Below are 17,503 nucleotides of genomic sequence, written 5' to 3'. Positions count from 1 at the left end.
ATTTTGTAATTCAAATTATTCAATTTGCATTCTTGTTGTTTTTTTTTATTTTCGGATTTTTGAATTTCTGATTTTTTAAATTTTAGAATTCTTATTATTATTTTATTATTTGCATTGTTAGTCTGCGTACTTGACTTTTTTTTTATTTTGATTTTAATTTTATTTTTTTGATATTTATGTTGTATGTTTATTTACGAGTATCTCGTTTTTATTAATTTTATTTCGATTTCCGATTTTCTTGGTTTTTTGATATTTGTATAAATATGAGGAAAAGCGAGGTGATGATATCAAACATCCTAACTTTTTTTTAATACTTGGAAAAAATATATATACAAAAAAAAATATATTCGCTCTACAGCATTGCCTTGGCGTTCTCGATTGCGAGATTCCTACTCGAAACTAGGTGTTCGAAGGCTTGATTGTCGAGGCAATTGCAAACCTCTTTTTACACCTTAGCTTCCATCCACCCCGGGATTCGAGCTGATGACCTTTGGATTGTTAGTCCAACTGCCTACCAGCGATTCCACCGAGGCAGGACCCAGGGAGACGACTCCTACACCTGGACTGAGCTAACGACCTAACCTCTAGGTTAGTCCGGTGACAACATTTACTTCCCTTCCGACGGAAGGCGTGATCAGACAAATCTCGTCTCGAAAAATGCCACCGGGACCGTCTGGGATCGAACCCAGGCCGACTAGGTAAGAGGCAATCACGCTTACCCCTACACCACGGTTCCCGACAAAATATACAAATTACAATATTTTCGAGTGGTGTGTTGCTGTCGGCTTTTAGATTTCTTGATATTTTAAAATTTCTCGAAATGCTTGAATTTCTAGTTTTCTATGATTTGCTGAATTTCTAAAATCTTCTTAGAAATATTAGGTTTTTTAAGTTTTTGAAGGTGGTACTGTTCAACAACACGATAAAACTACAGATATGTTTAGTTTTTTTTTATTTATTTTATGTTAATTTTCAAAATTACGGGGTAGGAATGGTCTTAGAACTTGAATTTGATGTTAAAAGCAGGATCGATAATAATTACGAAAAAATAAATGTTTTTCATTCGCGATTCCAGCATCTGAAGCTCCTAAGCAACCTTTAGAAAGTCGAACTTCGGATAATCGAAACTTCGGATGATCGAGTTTAACCTGTATCCAAAATTTCTAGAATCTAGACATCTAATAAAAGAGAATCTAGAAATTCTCTTTTATTCAAATTCTGGAATCTGTGGACTTTCTCAAATTGCTTAAAATGCCTTCGGATCATCGAATCAAGAACATAAAAAAAAGTTCGTCTTAGTCAAATTTGAATAGTTGATTGCTTTTTAAATTACAAATGCATTTTTTCAATACTTCATCTCCGTAATTTTGGCTGTCATCTTGGATTTAAAAATTCTAAGTCACTTTTGAGTAGCTCAGCCCAAAAATAAAAAAAATACAGCAACAAAAACATATTTTTTTCGTGATTCGACTTTCTGAAATGAAATTTTTCCTAGGTCTCCGGATAACCGAGAATGTACTTAAATTTTTTAAATACTTTGAAAAATATTTGCAACGGCAACATTTGACGATGGATCCCCTTGGAACGAATTTAAGCTTGATTTTAAGACCGAATTGCTTGAATATCAATAGCTTAAAAAAACTCTGGGAATTGGGTCTAAAATTAAGCTCAGATTGCTGATATTATTGTTTACAGCGATAAAGCTTATTTTTCTGAGTACAATGACCCTTTGTACGACCACAAAGAGTTTTAAATGGTTTTTTAAACCAATTTTGAAAAATTATCCTCGCGGTCCTTTTTGACAGAAAAGCTCCTACTTGACAGCTCGTTCCAAGGGGACCATAGTCCATCGAAAAAATGTTGTCTTGTCAATTTTTTTTTTGCATTAAAATGAAAAAAAAGTGATCAGAAATGGATTTTAATCGTGTTTTTTACCGTTGTACATAAAAATTGTCATATAGGGCTTTAGTACCCAATTTCTCAAAATTCAGGTCCAAACCAAGAATATAAAAAATATAAATACAAGAAACTCAAGCAAATTAAGAAATTTCAAATATTCAAGAGATTCAAGAACAAAAGAGAACGATTCGTGTTTCGAAACAAGGTGTTTTTGAAACCGCCTTGAGTCAAGGGTAATAAATAAATTTGGTTTGTTGGACCTCATAGATCTAGGGTTTTTTTTCTCAAAATTTATTTTCACTAAAAGAGCACTCAGCTAGCAAAATCTAAACGTAGAAATATGTACCCTCCCTGCAAAGGCTTATGAATTGATCTCCGTTGAAAGGTTCTCCAAATCTCTGAATTGCAAATGTAACATCCTGGAACAGAACTGCTGAATTCTAATAAAAACACAAATTGAAATTGAAAAAAAAAATGGTTTATTGGACCTTTTCAACAAAAAAAAAAAAAAAAAAAATCTGGAAACCATCTCGATTGATGGACTCCTTGACAGAGCATGACAAAAAAGGCCTTTTCGTGAAGTTTCGTTTCCATTCCGTTCCCACCACCCTCAAAAACCGAGCCGAAAGAGGAGGAACACGCCACCAGCCACCTCCCGACGTAAACAAAAACAGTCGCACGTGTTGATTCGCGTATTTTGGTGCATCGGTGGCACCGCAAATTAACGCGTGAGGTGAAAAAGTGACCATGTCTCGCCGCGTCGAACTGTCCCAGCTGGTGGAGCTGCAACGGCAACCGGACCACATCCGGAACATTTGCATCCTGGCGCACGTGGACCACGGCAAGACGACGCTGGCGGATTCGTTGATTGCGAGCAATGGGATCATTTCGCAACGGTTGGCCGGCAAGCTGCGCTATCTGGACAGCCGGCCGGACGAGCAGGAGCGGCAGATTACGATGAAGAGCAGCAGCATCGCGTTGCAGTATGGGGGGTGTTTGGTGAATTTGATTGATTCGCCGGGGCACGTGGACTTTTCGAGTGAGGTTTCGACGGCGATTCGGCTTTGCGACGGGGCGATTATTGTGGTTGATGTTGTTGAGGGCGTTTGTCCGCAGACGAGGATATGTTTGAGGCAGGCGTACCAGGAGAAGCTGGAGACGGTGCTGTTGCTGAACAAGTTGGACCGGTTGGTGCTGGAGAAGCGGATGGATGCGGCGGAGGCTTATCGTCATTTGACGCAGGTTCTGGAGCAGGTCAATGCCGTGGTGGGGAACATATTCGCGTCGGATGTGCTGGCCAAGGAAGTCATTAGTACGAAGGATCAGATATCGGCGCTTGAAGACACGGATGATTCGAGGATTTATTACACTCCGGCAAATGGAAATGTTGTGTTTGGATCCGCGCTGGACGGTTGGGGATTTACGCTGAAGACCTTCGCCAAAATGTACCAGGACAAGCTGGGCGTTCCGCCGGATCAGCTCGAACAGGGCATGTGGGGCGATTACTTCTACAGTCCTAAAAAGAAGACCATCGAAAAGGGCGCCTACGAGAAGGGTCGAAAGCCACTGTTCGTCCAGCTGGTTCTGGACAATCTGTGGAACATTTACGACCTCGTAGACAACCGAGACCCCGACAAGCTCAAATCAATTTCCGAAAAGCTCGGAATCCCACAAACGGCACGTGACCTCAAGCACGCGGACATCCGAATCCCCATCCGGAACCTGCTCTCCCAGTGGCTCCCCATCGAATCCTCCCTGCTCGCCCTCATCCTCCAAATCGTCCCAAACCCCCGCCAAATCCCGGAATCAAAAGCGGAAAAACTTCTCTGCTCCCGCATGGAAGACTTCCGAACCTTCCCCGCCCAAACCCAAGCCCTCAAGCAGGACATTCTGAAGTGCGACTCCGCCGCCCCCAACCTCATCGTGTTCATCTCGAAAATGTTCCCGGCCGATCGGAGTGCCTTCCCGGGTTCGGTGGTCGAGTGCTTCTCGCGGATGGCGCTGCTGGATTCGGCGGATGGAGATAGTGAACAAGCGGATGAAGCGTTCCTGGCGTTTGCGCGCGTGTACAGTGGGACGTTGCGGCGCGGAGATAAAGTGTACGTGATTGGGCCGAAGCACGATCCGAAGAGTTTGGCGCTGGACGAGGGGTTCAAACTGGAGGAATCGCCGCACATTGCGCAGGTGAGTTTTTATTTTTATTTTTAAATGCGTCCTTTTTTTTGAAGCGTTAAGAATATTTAAGTTTTTTACTTTTATTTCAAAAAAAAAAATGGTTCTAGAATTTTATTAATTTTGTTTAATTTTAGATTTCCACAGACCTACTTTTTTTTTTATCAAATTCGGTAGTTTAAAAACGGTACCGAATTTCGGTAAGTTTTTACAGAATTCGGTAATTTTCAGTTTACCGAACTGTTCAGTTGTTGAAAATTCGGTAAACTTTACCGAAATCGGTAAACATAAAAAAACTAGATTTTTTAAAATTAATTATTTTATTTTTTTAAATTATAAATTAAAAAGTTTTAGATTTTTTTTAAACTTTTTGGTAACACAGTGTAATTTTTTGTTTAACTTTAATTTTAATAAAATTTTAATTCGACCATGATTGTTTAAGTTTTAGAATTGGGTCTTAATATTAAGCTTAAATTCTAGAGTTTTTTTTTAATAGGTCCTATAAACATATGAAAGACAATAGTGTATAGGACCTTTAAAAACTCTAGATTTTCTGTTTTAAGCATTGAAGCTTATTGTTCCAAGCGCAATACAATTTGTACAATCAAAGAAGTTTAAAAATGTTTTTTTTTGTTTAATGTTTAAAAAAAATTAAACAACTTTAAAAGGATTGGGGCATCTCTAGTTGGATTGCTGTGTACAAGCCTCTGAGTGCTCCGTGATTTTTCTCGATTTTTCATTGCATTTCGCGTCTACGGTCGCGTTCCGAAACCGTCGGTGTTATCGGAAGCCCTGGCGAACCAGGAGAAGTGGTGGAAGCACGGTTTGAAGCCGAACGTGCGGCTCAAAGGTGGTTCCGCGAAAAACACCAACCTAACCTCACAGCGTGTAGCAAATGCAGCAAACAAGGCCCGCCTTCAGAGGCAAACCATGTTCGAGAGTGGCCGGCGTGCACGTTCGCTGGACAGGATCACGCCAGGCAGCGGCGGCAGCAGCAGCGGCTACCAGACCAGGAGCAAAACGAAGAATACCTCCCCGTTCCTGTCGGAGAATCGTTTCGATGCGCTTGACGACGACGACGTCGGTGATGGAGTGGAACAACAAAAGAAAGAACCCCGTGTAAGGATTCCGCCGATCTTCATCGTGGGAAAATCAGTGGCTGATGTGGTTAAGCTGCTCAACATTAACGGCGTTCCTCAAGGTGACGACTACATGCTGAAGTTCACCAAAGCTACGGTTCAATTCCTCACCAAATCCAAGGAATTGTTTACAACCACGGTAGCACTGCTGAAAAGTAGTGGTGTTCAGTTTTACACACACGATACTTCTGAAAATGTTTTATCGAAGTTTGTGCTTTCTGGGCTGCCGGCAGTGAACATCGCGGACCTAAAGGAGGAGTTAGAGGCGCTAAGCTTGGAGCCGCTGGACGTCAAGGTACTGTCGACATCCAAGTCGGGGGCGGACGACCTGGTGTATTTCAAGCGCGGTTCGGTGAAAATCCAAGATCTGAGGAAAACGAAGGCGATTTTCAACGTCGTGGTCTCTTGGCGACATTTCTCCAAGCACCCCAACGATGTTGCGCAGTGCCACCGGTGCCAGAAATTTGGCCACGGGTCATCCAATTGCAATCTGCCACCCAAATGCGTGAAGTGCGGCGGTAAACACCTGACGGACGTCTGTGGACTTCCGAGGAAGGCGGAGTTAAACAACACCAACAACAGTAAGTCGCAACTGAAGTGTGTGAACTGTGGCGGAAGCCACTGTGCCAATTTTCGAGGGTGCCCAACAAGGATAGCATACCTTGAGGAACTCGAAAAACGGAAGAAGAAACCTTCTCGTCAAGTGCCCCAAAAAAGCGCACCACCGAACCGCAACGAAGGACCCCCTATCCGTCCCCAGTCAACCCCCCCTGGACTTAAAACCTACGCGCAAGTTGCGTCTAGGAGCGAAACCACAGTTCCCTGCACTGACCTCGGTGGAGACGGGTTGTTTACTGCCTCGGAGTTCCTGTGCCTCGCCAGAGAAATGTTTACGCGTCTCGTCGGATGCCGCACCAAGCAGCAACAATTCGACGCCCTAGCTGAGCTGATGGCCAAGTACCTCTACAATGGATAACTTGAGCCATCTTAAAATTGTTAATTGGAACAGCAGATCAGTTCTGCTGAAAAAAATCGAATTTTTCGATTTCCTCTCGCGGCACCAAATCGACGTCGCCACCGTCTCCGAAACATGGCTGAAAAACAAAAACTCGTTCTACCATCCCGACTACCACATCTTTCGGGCTGACCGGAGGAACTCTGAGGAAGAACGTGGTGGTGGTGTCCTCATCGCCTTGCGGAAAGGCATCGACTACACGGTGTTGGACCTCAACACAAGAGCGATTGAAACCGTCGGTCTGGAAATTCGTCTTTCGTCGCAGTCTGTCCACATCGTCGCAGCATACTTTCCTGGAATACACCGAGGGACGTCCTGGAGCGCATTCCGGAGGGATATCAACACGCTGGTACGTAGAACAGAGCCGTTTTTCGTTGCAGGGGACTTCAACGCTCGTCATCGGCAGTGGAACTGTCTGAAGGCGAACCGAGCCGGAAGCATCCTGGTTTCTCGAGCAGCCTCGTCGGACTTCTTCATCCATGCTCCACCGGCGTTCACATACCAACCCCCGGGTGGCCGTCGGCCGTCGACGCTAGACATTGTTCTCTCCAACAACCTGGTGAACATGTCGTCGTTGACCGTGGTTAACGATCTGTCCTCCGACCACCTACCAGTACGCTTCGATGTGGATGTATCGGTGCCGTTCCGACACGCGCGGCCTACAACAAAATGCTACAACCGAGCGAACTGGCAAACCTTCCAGCGGATTGTAAACGAAAAGATCGACTTGACCTCTCCTATAACTACCAACCTGGCCAGTCCCGAAGCTATCGATCGCTGCGTCGAATTTTTCACATGCACGCTTTTAGAAGCCGAAGCCGCTGCCGTTCCTACCGTACCGGTACGAACCTACGAAGACTCCAAGTTTCCGGAAATAGCGCGCCAGCTGGTCACTTTGAGGAATACGCGACGTCGCCAGTGGTATCGCACACGCGATCCTCTTCTTGGCGCGATAGTCGAGTCCCTGAATAACCGAATTCGCTTCGAGTGTTCGATCGCCAGAAACCAGCATTTTTCCAACAACATCCGCAACCTAGAGAACGGTGCCAAGGATGTCTGGAAGATCAGCAAAGCGCTCCGAAACCAGGTGAAGTACAGTCCGCCTCTCCAGGCAGGCGACACGCTGAAGGCATCCCCGGATGAGAAGGCGAACCTGCTGGCTGACAATTTTGCTCGTGCGCATCGCAATCCTTCTCCCGGTGACCCGGCTACGTGCAGCGCTGTTGAGGAGAGCGTGCAGCTGATCGCCGACAGTACCTTCCCGGTCGAGTCAGTGCCAGTCATCCGCCCAAAGGAGATAGCACGGATCATCAAGTCGCTGAAGGCGAAGAAGGCTCCTGGCGAGGACAAAATCCGAAACACCCTGCTCAAGCGACTCCCCCGCAAAGGACTGGTGATGCTGACGTTGATCGTGAACGCGTGTCTGAGGACATCGTACTTTCCGTCCAGCTGGAAGCACGCCATCGTCACGGCAATCCCAAAGCCAGGCAAGGACATCACGAATCCCACCAACTACCGTCCGATCAGCCTGCTTCCCGTGATGAGTAAGATCCTCGAGCGCGTGGTGCTTACCCGGATCGAAAGCCTCGTCGAACAACGAAATGTCGTTCCTCCGCAGCAGTTCGGCTTCAAACGGGGCCACTCCACAAACCACCAGCTCGCTAGACTGACGCGCAACGTCAAAAACTCGCTCGCCCGGGGCGACTCAGCTGGCATGGTTCTTCTGGACGTGGAGAAAGCGTACGATTCGGTGTGGCAGGACGCGATCCTGCACAAGATGAAGCTAGCCGGATTCCCGCCATACATCCTGAAGCTGCTCAACTCCTTCCTGAAGCAGCGCAGCTTTCAAGTTGCCGTCGATGGTGCGCTCTCACGCCGTCAGGAAATCCCGTTCGGCGTCCCGCAAGGCGCTGTCCTGAGCCCGGCGCTGTACAACATCTTCACCTCGGACCTCGTCATGGTGAATGGGGTCGAATACTACCTCTTCGCCGACGACACTGGATTCGTCGCTGCTGACAAAAGTGCAGATGTGATCATCGAGAAGCTGCAGGCGGCCCAGGACTCGCTCGAGAGCTACCAGCGGAAGTGGCGAATCAAAATTAATCCAGCGAAGACGCAGGCGATCTTTTTCACCCGTCGGCGCGCTGAAAGGTTCCTCCCCCAGTCACGTGTGCTGGCACTGGGCCACGAAGTCCCCTGGTCGAACGAGGTCAAGTACCTCGGTCTTGCGCTCGACCCAAAACTGAAGTACGACAAGCTCATTGACGCCGTGTTGCAGAAGTGCGACAAATTAACGAGGATGCTCTACCCGCTGGTGAGCCGAAGGTCAAGGCTGAGCAAAGCCAACAAACTGCTGCTCTACAAACTCGTCTTCCGTCCGACGCTAACGTACGGATTCCCAGCCTGGCACAGCTGTGCTTCAACTCGCCGCAAAAAGCTGCAGACGCGTCAAAACAAGATTCTTAAAATGATGCTGGACTTGCCGTTTAACTTCCCGACGGACGAGCTCGAGGAGGCGGCTAACACGGAATCGCTGGACACCTGGACCAGCAAGCTGCTACAACGATTTTGGACTAGCTGCACGATGTCGGAGAACGCTCTGATATCGAGTTTGGTGCCGTGAGACTGTGATATAGTTTTTAAGATACCTTTCCTCTTCCTATCCCCCTACTATCCCAGCAATAGCAACAGGTTTTTTGCGAGTGTTTTCCTGTTTTCCGTTTCGTTTTTCAACAAACTTTATTTCCATCCATTGAGATAAATGTATTAGTTACAGCTGTAAGGATCCCCCAAAACTCTGTACTGCACCTATAAAAACTATTGTTAAACGATAACTAAAGAAATAAACAGAATTGAATTGAATTGAAACAACTTTAAAAGTTTTAAATTTTTAAAATTTTTAATTTCTATGCTTTACATTTTTAAGTTTTATGATATTTTTTGAACTTATTTAAATTTTTAAGTTTCAAAAAACAAAATTTGAGCTTTAAGAAAAAAAATTAATTCTAGAATTTAAGATTTTGAAATTTGAGTTCATTTATTCTTATTTTTATTCTTTTTTGTTATTATACATTTTTGATTTTGTTTTAGATTTTTAAATTTTGGGTTTTTTTTATTTTTTTATGTCATGGTTTTAAAATTTAAGTTTTTCTATTGTTTTAGTTTTGTTTTTAGTTTTTAAATTCATAAATTTATAAATTTCACTTATTCAAGAAAAAAAAGAAATATTTTTACAATCATAAATTTAAAAAAAACCATTTAATGTTTTGATTTTTTTTTCTTTTTTAATTGGATTTTTCCTTTTTTTACGATTTTAAAATCGTTAAATTCAAAAAAATTTGAACTTTAAACATTTAAACATTTTTTCAAATTTGTTTGAATTTCTGAACATAACATTTTTGAGTTTTAGTTTCACTTTTTCTTATTTTGAGTTTTGTTTTTTCAATTTGATATTTTTGATGCTTTAATTATAGTTTTTTTTTTAATGTATTAATACTTATTTTCAATGTTTCTTTATTTCAATTCTCAAATCTCAAATTTTGGGAGAACTTAGATTTTCTAAATTTTTGCGTTTTTTAACTGTGGTTATCTATATTTTTCATTCATGTTTTTTGCAAATCCTTATTTTTGAAATTTGGAAATTTTGATTATTTTTAATTTTGTTACTTTCAAATTCGATAAAAATGATTTAATAAATTTTCTTAATTGCTTTCATTAGACTTTTCTGAAATTTTATCTTATAGAATTTTTTAATTCTTAATTTTTAAAGTGTTTTTTTTTGTTATTTTAAAATTATTAACTTTGAGAATTTTTTCTTTGTTTTTGTTTTTGCACTTAAATTTTTGAATTTATAAAATTTAATTATTAATCGTAAAATGTCAGATAAAGAAAAGCTCTAAGAAAAAAGAAAAAGACGTGATAGTTGTATTATTTTTATAATTATGAAGCTTCATCACCCAATTTCCAAATAATTTCTTGATTTATTTTTTTTAAATTTGTTTTTGTTAATTGTTAAACAATTTTAAAATTATAAAATTATTAATTTTTTTGAACTTAAAAAATGTAAACAATTTTTTAAAATTGAAGTTTTTTAAACGTTTATATTTCTGATCTTCACATTTTTGAGGTTTGGTACGACTTTTTATGATTTTGAACTTTTTTTTTTCAACGTTAGTTTAGTTTTTTTAAATTTGCATGTATTAGTACATATTTTCAATGTTTCCTTATTTTAATTTTCAAATCTCAAATTTTGGGAGAATTTCGATTTTTTTTTTAAATTTTGATTTAACTATATTTTTTATTCTTGTTTCATTTTCAGTTTTTGAATCTGCAAACTTTAAGTTTTCCAACTCTTATTTTTTTGAATTCTTGAATTTTGATTATTTTCAATTTTGTTACTTTTAAATTCGGAATTAACTGAATACTACACTGAATAAAAGATACTGTTTAATTTATCTGGAATTTTGAATCACAGAAATTTATTGATTTTTTTTTTGTATATTTTGAATAGCTAAAATTCAAATTTTATTTATTCGGCTTTGTTTACAACTGTCACTCAGGACCTTGTTGAAAACAAACCCAAGAATGTTAAAATTTACGGATTTTTGATTATTTTTTTATGTTGGGCTTGAGGTGTCCACAGTTGTGGCTTTAGTAAAACATAATGCGTCCGTCACAAGATTCGAACCGACAACCTCCGGATTTTTATTCAATGCGCGGTCCGATTGATCTACACATGCAGAGAAGCATTTTATGAAAACATTTTCCTTACTTTTCAAGCATTGTTATCTTTTATGCTTGTTTGTTTAATGTTTATTTTTTTTTAAACTGCACATTTAAAATTTCCTAAATATTTCATATTTCTCTGTAAAAATATTTCAAATTTAGGAGAATTTTTTTATTTTTTTCACCATTATGTTTGGACATTTTGTGAAAAACTAGTTGGTTCAAAACACACAGTTTTTTCCATGATCTTTTTGAACATTTTCGAACATTATTCTGTCCTCCAAATTGAGTCAGACTTTTTTTTTAATTTTAGCGTTAAAAACTTAAATTTTCATCTCTAATTTCCCCCAAACAGGTCGAAATCGACCACCTCTTCGTTCTGATGGGCCGCCAGCTGGAACCGGTCGATTCCGTCCCTGCAGGCAACATCGTCGGCATCGCCGGCCTCCAGAACCACGTGCTCAAAACGGCCACCCTGTCCAGCACGCCGTACTGTCCACCCTTCGTAGACCTGCCCCAGATCGCGACTCCGATCCTGCGAGTCGCTGTTGAACCTCGGGACATCCAGAACATGCCACGGTTGGTGCGCGGGTTGAAGCTGCTGAACCAGGCGGATGCTTGCGTTCAGGTAAGGATTCAGGAGAGTGGCGAACACGTGCTGTTGACGCTTGGAGAGGTTCATCTGGAGCGGTGTATTAAGGACTTGGTGGAATCGTACGCGAAGGTTGAGTTGAATGTGTCCAAGCCGATTGTGCCGTTTAAGGAGACGATTGTGAAGTTTGTCGGGACGTCCGAGGAGAACCCGGAGGAAGAGTTGGCGAAGGAGAGGGAGAGGGAGAAAACCGTTACGATTCACGTGCCGAGCAGGCAGAGTTGTGTCAAGCTGGTGGCGATTCCGTTGCCACAAGAGGTGATTGAGCTGCTTGAGGGTAGTGAACCGATCTTGAAGGCGCATGCTGCCGCGCAGGATTCTAGTGAGGTGTCGCAGGTTCTGCAGGATTCGCTGGTGGAGTTGAAGGGCAAGCTGAGCAAGTTGTTCAGCGAAGCTGAGCTTGAAGAGTTCAACGAATCAACGGTTGACAAGATTTGGAGTTTTGGACCGAAAAAGTGCGGAACGAACATTCTGCTGAACCACTCCGATTATCAGCATTCTCCCATTTGGAACCTGAAGAAATCGGAACGAACCTCCAACGACTTCCGCAGCAATTACGAGTCATCCTTCGTGAACGGCTTCCAGCTGGCCAGTTTGGCCGGTCCGCTCTGCGACGAACCGATGCAGGGAGTTTGCTTCGTCGTGCTCGAATGGACCGCCCTCCCGACGATCCAAGAAGAAGACCAAACCACAACCACCGTCGTATCCCACGGCCCGCTCTCCGGTCAGATCATGTCCGCCGTTAAGGAAGGTTGCAAGCGCGCCTTCCAGAACCAACCCCAGCGCCTGGTCCACCCCATGTACAGCTGCAACATCACCGTCAACTCGGACGTTCTCGGCAAACTGTACGCGGTCCTCGGCCGTCGCCATGGCCGCATCCTCTCGGCGGATCTCATCGAGGGCAGCGGGCAGTTTGACGTGAGCGCAGTCATCCCGGTCATCGAGTCGTTCAACTTTAGCACGGAAATTCGCAAGCAAACATCGGGCCTGGCGATGCCCCAGCTCGTGTTTAGTCACTGGGAGATTGTGGACATTGATCCGCACTGGGTGCCCACGACGGAGGAGGAGTACGAACAGTACGGCGAGAAGGCGGACTTTACGAACGTGGCCAAGGTGTACATGGACTCGATACGGGAGCGGAAGGGATTGGCCGTGGAGCGCAAGACGGTTGAGCACGCGGAAAAGCAGCGGACGCTGTCGAGGAATAAGTAGAGTGGCGGTGGTTGTTTGACGAGGGTTAATTTAGCAAATAAATCGGATGTAATTAATTCTGTTAACACTTGTACGCTCGGGTTGTATTTTTCAGGTAGTTTTTTATCTTAAAAATCTTGTAACTTTTGATAGAATCGACCAAATTGGACGCTTCCGGTTGCAAAAGATCCGGATTTCCTTCTAGTTTCCACTGACGAAAGGACGAAACATATGGTCCAGGATTACCGGAGATATTCCGGATTGCGCTGGGGTAGGTTTTTTCGGGGATTTGGGTTTTTTGGACAAAAAGCTATTTTTTGACATGGAACAATGCCTAACTTTATCATTTCCTTATAAAACATGCCTTATAACATAGTTCAGTGCAATTACTTGATATGGCCAAGGCCTCCGGGGACCCTGGGACCGGTTCCAAGTGGCCATCGGATGACCCAATGTTGGTACATTGCACCAATCGTCAAATATGTCAAGCGGCATGTCAAAACACTTGGAAATGGTTTTATAAATTCAATGAAAATGTCAGAAACTCTGTAGCTGGTCATCTGGCCATTTTGGCCAGTTCCGGTGAATCCGGAATTCCGGTCCCAGTCGAGCATTTTTGCCAAATGTTCAAATATGTCAATCGGCATGTCAAAACACTTGGTAATGGTTTTATAAATTCAATGAAAATGTCAGAAATTCAGTAGCTGGTCATCTGGCCACTTTGTCCAGTTCCGGTGAATCCGGAATTCCGGTCCCAGGCGAGAATTTTTTCCAAATGTTCAAATATGTCAAGCAACATGTCAAAACACTTGGAAATGGTTTTATAAATTCAATGAAAATGTCAGAAACTCAGTAGCTGGTCATCTGGCCACTTTGGCCAGTTCCGGTGAATCCGGAATTCCGGTCCCAGTCGAGGATTTTGTCCAAATGTTCAAATATGTCAAGCAACATGTCAAAACACTTGGAAATGGTTTTATAAATTCAATGAAAATGTCAGAAACTCAGTAGCTGGTCATCTGGTAATTTTGGCCAGTTCCGGTGAATCCGGAATTCCGGTCCCAGTCGAGCATTTTTGCCAAATGTTCAAATATGTCAATCGGCATGTCAAAACACTTGGAATTGGTTTTATAAATTCATTTGAAGTGTCAGAAGTTGGTCAACTCGCCACTTTGGCCAGATCCGGTGAATTCGGAATTCCTGTCCAAGCCGAGGATTTTTTCCTAAATGTTCAAATATGTCAAACGACATGTCAAAACGCTTGGACATGGATTTATAAATTCAATGAAAATGCAAGAAAGTCAGTTACTGGTCATCTGGCCAGTTCCGGTGAATCCGGAATTACGGTCCCAGTCCATGGTTTTTTCCTAAATATTTATATATTTCAAGCGGCATGTCAAAACACTTGTAAATAGTTTTATAAATTCAATAAAAATGTCAAAAACTCAGTAGTTGGTCATCTGGCCACTTTGCCCTGTTTCAGTGATTCCGGAATGACGGTCATAGGCTTGTATTATCCTAAATATTCAAATATGTTGAGCGGCATTTAAGAACACTTGTAAGTTGTTGCTAATATTTTTTAAAGTTTTTGTTTTGAACGTTTTTAAAAACTGTCGGAATAAACTGTGACAAAAAAATACTTTTCCTTCAAGTTAAATAAAAGGTAATTTTGTGTTAAATCAGCTTAGAACAATGAAATGTGAATTCTCCTTTTGATATTCTGGCTTGCTATTCAATTTATACATTTTTTTTATCCGCGACTTGGACCGAAATTTCAGGTTCACTGGATTTAGATAATTTGGTCGGATGACCAGATACAGAGTTCCTGACATTTTCAATAAACTTATAAATCCATTCACAAATGTTTTGAAATGCTACTTGACATTTTCGAAATAGCTACGGATGGGACCGGGTATTCGGATTCACCTGGACTCACCAAGAGCAGGCTTGGCTAAATGGTTACGCTGTTCGCTTTGTAAGCAGATGATCATGGTTTCGATTCCTATCAGCTCCAGCGTTCCATCGGATGAAGAAGTAAAACGGAGGTCCCGGCTTTAGCTGTAGTTAGACCGTTATGTTAGTCCAGGTGTAAGAGTCGTCTCTCCCGTTTAAGGAAAAACAATACATTTGCTCAAAGAAGACGCTGGTCGGCGGATGGACTCGCAATACTAAGGTCATCAGTTCAAATCCTATGGTGGGAGGTTCATTGGAGTAAACAAAAAATTGGGGGCTCTCTACATTCAAGCCTTTGAACTCGATGTTCGAGCAGAAACTTGCAATAGAAACCATAAAAGACCTGTGGGTTGTTGAAGTGGATTGTTTTATTTTGGGACGGAAAATTTTGGCCAGGTGACCATATACTGAGTTTCTGACATTTTTATTGAATTTATAAAACCATTTCCAAGCGTTGTGACATGCCGATTGACATATTTGAACATTTGGAATAAAATGCTCGGCTCGGACCGGAATTCCGAATTCCCCGGCTCTGGCCAAAGTGGCTAGTTGACCAACTTCTGACATTTTCATTGAATTTCCAAGTGTTTTGACATGCTGCTTGACATATTCGAATATTTGGGAAACATTCTCGACTGGGACCGGAATTTAGGATTCACCAGAAATGGTCAGAGTGGTTAGTTGAACATCTACTGAGTTTCTGACACTTTTATTGAATTTATAAAACCATTTCCAAGTGTTTTGACATGCCGATTGACATATTTGAACATTTGGCAAAAATCTTCGACTGGGACCGGAATTCCTGATTCACCGGAACTGGACAAAATGGCCAGAAGACCAACTTCTGAGTTTCTGACATTTTTATTGAATTTATAAAACCAATTCCAAGTGTTTTGACATGTTGCTTGACATATTTGAACATTTGGACAAAATCCTCGACTGGGACCGGAATTCCGGATTCACCGGATCTGGCCAAAGTGGCCAGAAGACCAGCTACTGAGCCTCTGACATTTTTATTGAATTTTATAATACATTTCCAAGTGTTTTGACATGCCGATTGACATATTTGAACATCCGGATTCACCGGAACTGGCCAAAATTGCCAAGTGTTTTGACATGCCGATTGACATATTTGAACATTTGGCAAAAATCTTCGACTGGGACCGGAATTCCTGATTCACCGGAACTGGACAAAATGGCCAGAAGACCAACTTCTGAGTTTCTGACATTTTTATTGAATTTATAAAACCAATTCCAAGTGTTTTGACATGCCGATTGACATATTTGAACATTTGGACAAAAATGCTCGACTGGGACCGGAATTCCGGATTCACCGGAACTGGCCAAAATTACCAGATGACCAGCTACAGAGTTTCTGACATTTTCATTGAATTTATAAAACCATTTCCAAGTGTTTTGACATGTTGCTTGACATATTTGAACATTTGGACAAAATCCTCGACTGGGACCGGAATTCCGGATTCACCGGAACTGGCCAAAGTGGCCAGAAGACCAGCTACTGAGTTTCTGACATTTTTATTGAATTTATAAAACCAATTCCAAGTGTTTTGACATGTTGCTTGACATATTTGAACATTTGGACAAAATCCTCGACTGGGACCGGAATTCCGGATTCACCGGAACTGGCCAAAGTGGCCAGAAGACCAGCTACTGAGTTTCTGACATTTTCATTGAATTTATAAAACCATTTCCAAGTGTTTTGACATGTTGCTTGACATATTTGAACATTTGGACAAAATCCTCGACTGGGACCGGAATTCCGGATTCACCGGAACTGGCCAAAGTGGCCAGATGACCAGCTACTGAGTTTCTGACATTTTTATTGAATTTATAAAACCATTTCCAAGTGTTTTGACATGCTGCTTGACATATTTGACGATTGGTGCAATGTACCAACATTGGGTCATCCGATGGCCACTTGGAACCGGTCCCAGGGTCCCCGGAGGCCTTGGCCATATCAAGTAATTGCACTGAACTATGTTATAAGGCATGTTTTATAAGGAAATGATAAAGTTAGGCATTGTTCCATGTCAAAAAATAGCTTTTTGTCCAAAAAGCTCAAATCCCCGAAAAAACCTACCCCAGCGCAATCCGGAATATCTCCGGTAATCCTGGACCATATGTTTCGTCCTTTCGTCAGTGGAAACTAGAAGGAAATCCGGATCTTTTCCAACCGGAAGCGTCCAATTTGGTCGATTCTATCAAAAGTTACAAGATTTTTAAGATAAAAAACTACATGAAAAATACAACCCGAGCGTACAAGTGTTAAACAAATTATCGGTTTCTTTTTATATTTGGAAGTAGAAAACAATCTTCAAACTGGGGACAGAGATACGGTATGCAGAAGACGGGAATTTTGTATGCTCCATTTTTTAAGAGAGTAAGGGAAATTCTCTTCTTCTTCTTCTTCTTCCTATCTGTGCGAGCCAACAGCTGTCAGCTCAATTGGAGGGCTCAGTTGCTGTGACTATAATGCCCTGTGGTTTTTTTGCCGCTTGACGCAAGCACGACGATGTCGCTAATACTCAGATCCCTGAATCATTCGTCGGTTTAGTCATAGCCATTTGTCAACTAATCTTATCAGAAACATCTAAATATCAGCTTTAATTTCTTTTAAAAAATCAAAAACTTCAACGTATAAATTCAAATCTTTTGTTTTAAATAAATCTAAAAGGTTTCTAAAACGACAGTCGAACGAGTATTTTGTACGAGTGTGTCCAAACTTACAACAATGTAATA

At 42.0% G+C, this 17,503-nt stretch overlaps 1 protein-coding gene across 1 annotated transcript; it reads left to right on the top strand.

Annotated features, from left to right (window-relative positions):
* Positions 1-2,576: 2,576 nt before the first annotated feature.
* LOC120429899 (elongation factor-like GTPase 1) lies at positions 2,577-12,857 on the top strand. The gene is made up of 2 exons (XM_039594993.2): positions 2,577-4,083; positions 11,306-12,857. Exons 1-2 carry the CDS (start codon positions 2,647-2,649, stop codon positions 12,812-12,814), a joined length of 2,946 nt encoding a protein of 981 aa, XP_039450927.1. The 5' UTR covers positions 2,577-2,646; the 3' UTR covers positions 12,815-12,857.
* Positions 12,858-17,503: the final 4,646 nt, after the last annotated feature.

This window comes from Culex pipiens, chromosome 3, assembly GCF_016801865.2.
Source record: "Culex pipiens pallens isolate TS chromosome 3, TS_CPP_V2, whole genome shotgun sequence".
NCBI lineage: Eukaryota > Metazoa > Arthropoda > Insecta > Diptera > Culicidae > Culex > Culex pipiens.
Note: the sequence above shows the minus strand (reverse complement) of the source record. Positions and strands in the feature narration are given on the sequence as shown.

Coding starts and splice junctions, on each gene's coding strand:
- LOC120429899 (XM_039594993.2), top strand. CDS start 2,647: ATGTCTCGCCGCGTCGAACTGTCCCAGCTGGTGGAGCTGCAACGGCAA. Junction 4,084..11,305: donor AATCGCCGCACATTGCGCAG/GTGAGTTTTTAT, acceptor TCCCCCAAACAG/GTCGAAATCGACCACCTCTT.